This window comes from Danio aesculapii, chromosome 25, assembly GCF_903798145.1.
Source record: "Danio aesculapii chromosome 25, fDanAes4.1, whole genome shotgun sequence".
Classification (NCBI taxonomy): Eukaryota; Metazoa; Chordata; class Actinopteri; order Cypriniformes; family Danionidae; genus Danio; species Danio aesculapii.
Genome location: NC_079459.1, coordinates 18,168,875 through 18,177,579, shown reverse-complemented (window position 1 = coordinate 18,177,579; position 8,705 = coordinate 18,168,875). Strand labels below are relative to the sequence as shown.

General features: G+C 34.0%; 1 protein-coding gene across 1 annotated transcript in view; it reads right to left on the bottom strand.

The window, feature by feature from the left end:
- Positions 1–8,705, bottom strand: part of si:dkey-219c3.2 (transcription initiation factor TFIID subunit 4) — a 101,434-nt gene that overhangs the window by 88,199 nt on the left and 4,530 nt on the right. Inside the window, exons 2-3 of the mRNA XM_056451895.1 lie at positions 4,647–4,807; positions 1,466–1,642 (exon numbers count right to left, since the gene is read on the bottom strand). Coding sequence (XP_056307870.1) covers positions 1,466–1,642; positions 4,647–4,807 — 338 coding nt within the window. The remainder of the gene's footprint in view (positions 1–1,465; positions 1,643–4,646; positions 4,808–8,705) is intronic.

Genomic DNA, 8,705 nt, shown 5'->3' with positions numbered 1-8,705 from the left:
ACCAAGAATTTGTATCTGCAAATATTTAACTCCACTTGAAGTTTTTGCAAACTTCAAAATAAAACACCTAAAACATACCACATTACTGTAAATTGATGTGTGAAATTCTGGATGGAAAGATATATTATTATAACATGTAAAATGGCCACATGAAAGGAACATTTTAAAAACAACACTTCTAAACGCTTAATCATTTTATTGGTAGAATAAGATTAATAATTTGATTACCGACGTCCATGTAAACAAAAACAAAGCTTGTTTTGACAAATGAACATCATGAATTGCTGTTTGCCAGGTTGTCTTAGGCCCCGTTTACACTAATACACTTTAGTTTTAAAACGCATGTTTTGCTACAGTTACGCCATCCGTCCACATTACGCCGGAGTTTGCGAGCCTTTTGAAAACACTGAAGAGGCCGTTTTCATTCAAAAACGCTGCTGCTCCGTCTCAGTGTAGATGGGATAAGCGGAGACATCTGAAAACGGAGGTGTGGCTGCAGACATTCACCTATCTGATTGGGCCTTTTTCATCAATATTAAGTAGCCTACACACAGTCCAGTCTTGCATCTTTTACTTGTAAGTTCAGACTTCACAAGTTTGATTTGGAAAACAAGCTCCTAAGGACACGTCAGGTAAACCTTCAAAGGGAACAGTGTATTTTATAACCTCATTCCCATCACCCTGGCTATGCTGTTTCACTATCTTTACAATAAAATGAAAACATGATGTGCGGAACTATTTAATTTTGATATTAGCAACTTACAACAGACACCAGAAATAATGAGGCATCGTGTAGCTGCATAATATGACCATCATCTTCATGCATATTTATAACAAAACGGAGCCTATAATATAACTGCCTCCTTTCATTTTCATTGAAAATACGAAACATACCCTCTCTTTCATTGAATATCAGTTTTAATAATCAATAATGGCCATAATAAAAGTATAACGTACAATAAGTTTATACAACATAGGAAATAAAGGCAAGCAATCAGTGCAGAATCAGTGTCCGCGGTAACATTAATTAATATATTAACCCAACTTATACTTGCGCTCAGCAAAAACATGTTACCTGAGAACAAGTAATAGATTCAAAGGACCAAAGTCAGGGAATATGTTGATAGATATAGTCACCAAGATGAAATATCACGCTTAACAAATATAGTGAGATGAGATGCAGCGGTAAATCCTTGATGAACAGTCCGACGTGCACAGCTCTCATATGGGTATGTGCTCAAAGCACGCTGCAGTGCATGCCAGACTGTGTGTGTGTGTGTGTGTGTGGTCACGTGATGTGCGTTTTCACCATTTTAATGTAGATGCAGCGTTGTTCAGAAACGCTGGGCGAAATTCTAAAGTGGACGCGAATCGTTTTAAAATGAAAACGTATTAGTGTAAACGGGGCCTTTGAGCTGATGTGCTCCACTTTTGTCAGTGTGGTGTGAATTGGTATGAACAATACCTGAGAGAGGACAGGGGCTCTGTTAGCCTGGACAGTGACAGGAGGGGTGCTGGGACTCTGAGGGGTCACGGAGGGCTTGAGGACTGTCTGTGGGGCAGGCTGCACACGTGCTCCTGCTGTAATGACTGTGGTGGTGGGCTTCTGAGCCGAGGTAATGGTTACCACTGCTGTCTTCTGCTACAAAAACAAAAAAGTAATTCCAGGTCAGTTTCAAATTAGTTCAAAAATATTGATTAATCTAAATATTTAGTCCAAGCAACCAGTCTTAATTTTGAGTTATGCAATAAAAAAAAAGAACAATGCTGCATCACAATTCGTCTACTTAAACCCTTCGAACTATTTTTACGAAGAAAAGTACATACATTTGTGTTTCTAACAGAAGAGAATATACGTTTTGGAATATACTACTTCATTAACAAACTATTATGTTGCTCAGTTATGTGCTTGTCAATCATCTCAACACTTCATCCACATTTCCTTCATATTTTATTTCCTATTGTATTGAAGCAGCAGCAGGTTAATCTGTCATTTGTGGGTCTTTCATACAGAGAAATCTCCTCAGGGGTTGGCATAATTATGCATACAGAAGTTAATGGCCAAACACATCTTCCTAAAAGTGCACATAGTTGTTGTAGATGAAATAAAAAGCAGAAATGTGGTTTAATCATTTTTCAGTCAGTTTGACATCAATTAACAACCATTCAATCTTCTTTACCAAAGCTTTCACTTAACAGTTGGTCTTGCTGCCATGTTTGTGGTTTCTTAACGCAATTAAGCCACATTTGTGGTTGTAAACGAATTCACGTCCAACTCGCAATGTATCATGGGCAATATTAATTGTTGGCGTAAGCAAAAGTCTGCACTTTAAATTTTTACCTGAAATAGTTGAGCATCTGGGTAACTTTGGAATACTTATTTTAACATACTATAATTTGGCACATACTAATTCTATTTTCGAATACTATTTAGGATAGATTGCATGTGAATTGGGATGCAGCACAAGAAATAAAACAAAGATGAACACTAAAAGAAGTTCACTTAAAAATAAAACAAATTGTATTGTTTATTCACCATCAAAAAAGATGACATTTTTATCTACTGAAAGAAACCTGTTACTTCTATGAATTTTAATTATTTTTCATTTTACTCTGCCTAATTAATTTTATCATTTAGATTCTGGTTTGACTGAATATAAATTCAATATCAAAATTGTGTTTAATGAAACTAACAAACTAAGAATTTTTCCAATTATTTCAAATATAATCAAATGAAAGATATGCAATATCTACAGAAGATAAATCGACAATCAAGATGTTGAACAACAGAAAACAAGAGTAAATAAAAATCATATTTCGTCAAACTTATAATTTTTTCAATAATATTAATATCATTAAGAATTGTGTTTTTGAAATATACACTGGCTGTTGTCATATTTATTGCAGTGTTAAAGATCCTTTGATTAACCTATAAAGAAAAACAAATATAAACTTTATTATTTCAACTAATTTTAATCTCAATTTCCGTATGACATTGTTTACCACCAGCCCTATGCATTACAGTAAACTCAAGCTCTTTAAATCTGAAAGAATTTTGCATTGATTAATTCCACATATACTGTTCCATTGTTATTATTATGTTGTGGATTTTCTTTAATATGCTTATTTAAACATTACAGATCTTGATGTAAACTTTCCTCAACATTCCCTGATATGAACTATACAACAAATAAGTAATAAACAATCTTAATTTCTGCCCAAGCAACTGCAAGTAACTGTCTTAAATCAGTAGACAAGATATTATTCACTGCTAGTACAATTAGATCTGTGTGATCAATCGAAATCGAATCGCAATTTGAAACGTTGCGATTAGCTAATCGCAAGAGGCTGCGATATGAAATATGTATTAATAATTTCCCCCTCCTATAGCAAATGTGTACATGGTGTTTGTGTGTGACAGTTTTACTAGCCAATTGAGTGACCACACTTTTGTTCTGCCCAATCAGAATTGTGCAACCAAACTGTGGAACACCCACACAAAAAACAAACAAACAGGAAGGCGTGGACTAGTGTGATGATGTCTTCTGCCGCTTCAGAAGCATTAATGGATGAATTAATATCAAAGAAAAACAGGACATCAGTAATATGGGAATATCTTAGCTTCAAAGTCACAAAAAATTTAAGTTTATGTAACTTCATGTGTATTTCGCGTACATTCATGGCTCGCAATGCAGGTATGTGCATCAACTGTAGTAACTGACTGTAATATAATGTACTAAAAAAATATAATTTGTCATTTCATTTTCATAGGACAGTTTTATATAGATGCATTAGTTGCAGAAATTTAAAGCAGTTTAACGATTTAAATGCTTCTTATTGGATATTACGTCATTCAATGCGACTATACACACGACTTTACGGTGAGCGAAGTAGTAGTTACAAAGCCCCTAGTGTTACCTTCCAGTTTAAAAAAGAACTTACGAAAAGCTGGTGCAACCCTACCCAAGAGATAACTAATGCCATAGCGCACTCCTTCACTAAAGGCAGTGTCTTTAATGCAGTGACCAAAGAGGGGTTTAAAAAATACTCATCTAAATGCAGGATAGGAGAGATACACTTCCATCCCACACCTATCTTGGAGTACCACAGCTGTACGTCTAATGTCATGATATTTTGTGTAGCATCTGGGATAATTATTTTATTTTAGACAATATAAGCTACAGAAAGGCTCTTATCAGCCATATTAGTTTGCTGAGTGTTCTGTATTTTTTTTTTTTTTTTTTTGTATAATAAGTTACACTATCTCCCTAATTTGAGTTCAACTTGTTTACAGAAAAGTAAGGTCATTTCATTTGTGCTTACTGTTTTCTCTAGAGATAAATTTGTGTTTCATTTCTGAATATTTAAAAACTAATTTGAATAAATGTTTAAATTAATATCTTTTCAGTCCCTTTTTTTTACCTATACTCACTGCATTTTAGCAGTAAAAAGCTGATGCAGATTGAGCTGAAGCTTGTCTACAAAATTAAATGGCAAATCAAAATCGCAATATCTGTCCAAAAAACAAATTAATAAAAAATAAATAAATAAAAAAATAAATAAAAAAAACGCAATTACATATTTTCCCCAAATCGCACAGCCCTAAATACAATGCTGACTTCCACCAAGATTTGGCTTTCTCTTACCTGGGCGACAGGTGTGGTGACTCTGAAAGGTGCTCCAGCAGTGGGTGTAGCAGGTCTCGGGGACAGAGTGCCTTTATTTTGGTTCTGAGCTTTGGCCTGAGCCAAGACCTGCTGAGGAACCAACGCCAGCTGACCGGCCTCTGTACGGACCAGCACCATTCCTTCAGAAAGACACAGGCACAAATTCATACATCACTCAGGAGACTGAGCTGCACTTAAACCTAATATCTGCTGTTAGGGATGATTTTATCCACTCTGGGGTGATTTTGAGTTTTAAATTGAACACAACTTCCTCTGTGTTTCAGCAAATGATTTTTGGGGACAAATCTTATTTTGACACATTTTTGGGAAAATGCTTTGAAAATGTAAAGAAATACAAAGCCATGACACCAAATAATCATGCATTCATGGTTGTTGCTCCTTTTCCCCATTGGGAAGAGTTAAAATTTTTACTGTTGATCATCAGTTGCAGTGCAAAAAAAAGCTTAGTTTGTGGACTAAAATGATTTAGATATATTAAGTATAGGCTGTACAGTATGTACGTGTGTGTGTGTGAGAGAGACCTTTGCACACTTACCTTGCTATGTTTGAGAAAATATTAAATAAGCAGCTCAGCTCTCAGAACATAGTAAACAGAGTAAGTGTGTTTATGCACGCACACTATAATTTGTTGTTTTACTCTAAAGAACTCCATATAAAAGTCCGAAACTTTTTTGCACAGGCCTATCTAAAGGGTTAATGGTGCCAACTGATGATCGACAGTAAAAATTTAAAGTTTTACCAACTGGAAAAACACCAACAATCATGAATGCATGATTATTTAGTGTCATGGCTTTGCAATCAAAAAATGTGGTTATAATGAAAGTCAATGGAGCAAAAAAAGCCCTGAACATAACAAAAGGATATTTAATTTGAACAATACACAAGGGTTAACTAGTTGTCTCTTGGAGCACTAATATTGAAACAAGCCAAAGCCTGTTCTGTCTAAATTGATTCATAATATTTTTTATTATTATAATTTACCCTTCAAATGTTACATTTTTTTCTTAGATGAACCAGGTGTACTGAAAACCATGTATAAATGAAGATTTTAAATATTGTATATGATAAAACAACTTTTCTCAGTAGCTATTTAAAGTAAGGCTGCACAACATATTGTTTCAGCATCAATAGCGCAATGTGTGTATCTAAAGATCATGTATATTGCAGGATCTGCTATCTTAGGGTTATACTTTAGAGTTGATCAAGAGTACATGATGTAGGTGTTTTTAAGGCCTGTGACTGTGTGAGCATTTCAGAAGAGTTTAAAGAATTTAGGCACAAGAAATTGTACCATTTATAACTTTAATAAAGAGTATTTCATGGATTTTTTTTATACAATGAAGAATATGCAGTGCTTTTTTCTTCTTTTTTTTAAATTGATAATTCAATTTCTGTTACTGTTTGATTGACTGTTCTGTTACAATTTCTAACAATGTTTGACACCCAAAAAAAAACAAAGTAGGTTATTTCACTTTTGTATTGATCTATCTGGTCTTTTGTATTAATCTACGCTTGTAATTTGTTTACTATATTTTATGCATGATTCACTCCCCTACAAAATCATCCCAATCAATCCAAATTAATTATTTCCAATTAGAGCAATTCAAGCTATTTGGTGAAATTGTATTCATGTATTTCGCAGAAAAAAACAAAACATCCAAAACAATGTCCAACTTTTCCAATATCTTCCAGCCCTAATTTAAAGGCACAGAATTAAAACATCCTAAAACCACTAGACCAGTTTCATATATTTTGCAGACTTGCGTACTTAAATTTTCCCAAAAGTTTAATAAACAATTTTAACTGGTGACACTTTCCATGAACATCCCATAGGATGTAATGAAGACAAATCCAATGATTCCACACTCAGGCATAGCATCACCAAAAGAAAAAGCTTAGAATTAGTTCTTATTTTCCTTAAACATGTTATTTCATAGAATCGTCATGTTTTAATTGCCAATGTGTCAACAGCTAGTCACAAAACCTCAAAAATAAGACTAGTTTCCCTAGTTTGTCTGAAAGTCTTTAGACTGAAGGATTTTTGCCAGGAAAATCAAAAGGTCTTGATTGTAATGTTTACTCACGCAAAATCACAAATGCTAATAACTTTCGGGATAATCCTGAAATAACCCATCTAATATCAACATGTAACCTAAAGAAAAGCGATTAATTCAAACTTGGGTCACGCTTTATTTTGATGGTCCGTTTATTGAATTTAAGTTACATTGCATCTTCATGCCAACTAATTCTCATTAGATTATAAGTAGACTGTTAGGTTGGGGTTAGGGTCAGGGTAAATTGACATGTACTTGCAAAGTTTCCTATAGTCAGTGATATGTCGGTTAAAGAAGCAGTATTAACAGATATTAGGCAGACAGTCTACTAATACTCAAATGGACCATCAAAATAAAGTCTACCCAAACTAGTCAGCTCAACATAGTCTATTTATGATCTCAAATAAAATCCAGCTATAAGTGTAATGTTAATGACCACAACTGTCAACATGAGGCTAGTGAATTGCAGAGCTTGTGCAAACATCCATATCACTATGATCAGATAATTTCTTAATTGTTGTTAGCTCATTATTGTTGTGCATTTATCTTGCTATTAAGAGGAAAAAGACACTAATCTTAATTTCCCAAAAAATAAAAAAGCAAATAACGCTATGGCTATTTTTGTTGACAAACAGGGGCCTTGAAGCCAAAAGCTTAGAAAACCATTAATATTGTTTCAAGTAAATGGACAGTTCACCCGAAAATGAAAATTTTCACACCATTTACTTACAAGCAGTTCTAACATTTTTGTATTTATTTGTTCTGTTGAATACAAAACAAGATATTCTGAAAATGCTGGGGGGGGGGGGGGGGGGGGGGGGGGTTGGGGGCTGATAAATGACATGCATAGTAGGAAGGAACAAAAATATTGTATGAAGTCATTTTTTTTTCAACATTATTCAGTATATCTACCTTTGTTTTCAACAGAAGAAATAAACTTCTTAAAGGGACAGTTCTTCCAAAAATGAACATTTAGTTACATTTCATTCAGCAGAACATTAAAGAAAATTGAGTTAACAAGTGGCCCTTGGTGATGAATAAAATGCAACAAAAACTGACACTTTGATGATTCAAAAATAACACATACAGGCAAAAGTTATGTCTACAGCTTTTAACAATACATTGAGATCTTACAAAGTGAAACTATCAGTCTGTGTGAGAAACAGCATTATTTACAAGATTATTACCTTTAATCAGCAGCTTTACATATTCGGAAAACAGTCATGAGTAGATATATTCTGATTTTCAATAATTCAATTCATCGTGATAATGAATAAGCACAATATTGATATTGTTGCCACTTCAAAATACAGAGAATAATTTTTTATTATTGGAACTTTTAGAGTATTTAGAATTTACATGTTCCTGCCGTGTACGTTCCCATGGGTTTCCTCTAGGTTTCCCCCATAAGTCCAAAGACATGCGCTATCTGTGAATTGGGTAAGCTAAATTGTCCGTAGTGTGTGTGTGTGTGTATGTGAATGAGTGTGTATGGGTGTTTCCCAGTGATGGGTTGCAGCTGGAAGGGCATCCGCTGCGTAAAACATATGCTGCATAAGTTGACAGTTCATTCCACTGTTGCAACCCCTGATTAATGAAGGGACTAAACCGAAAAGAAAATGAATGAGTATTTAGATTGCTATATTGGCAGAGGTTGTTGCACCAAATTTATTTTCAAACCTTACCATTTCTGTGACTATTAATAAGCTTTTTGTTAGTCAACTCTGTACAGTAAGGTTCTGTTTGTTAACATCAGTTCATTTAACAATCGTAGGTGATTTTATTTTCTTAGTTATTGCTTAAAAACGCATTAAAAATTTGTAATAATTGTATTAAATGGTGTTAATAACTAATAAAAATCAGTACTGTATGTCCACTTCAAACTGTTGATTTAATGCATTTGTATTTTATCATCCTTTTGCAAATGAATTAGTTAAAAACCTTTATTTACTCTTTATTTACT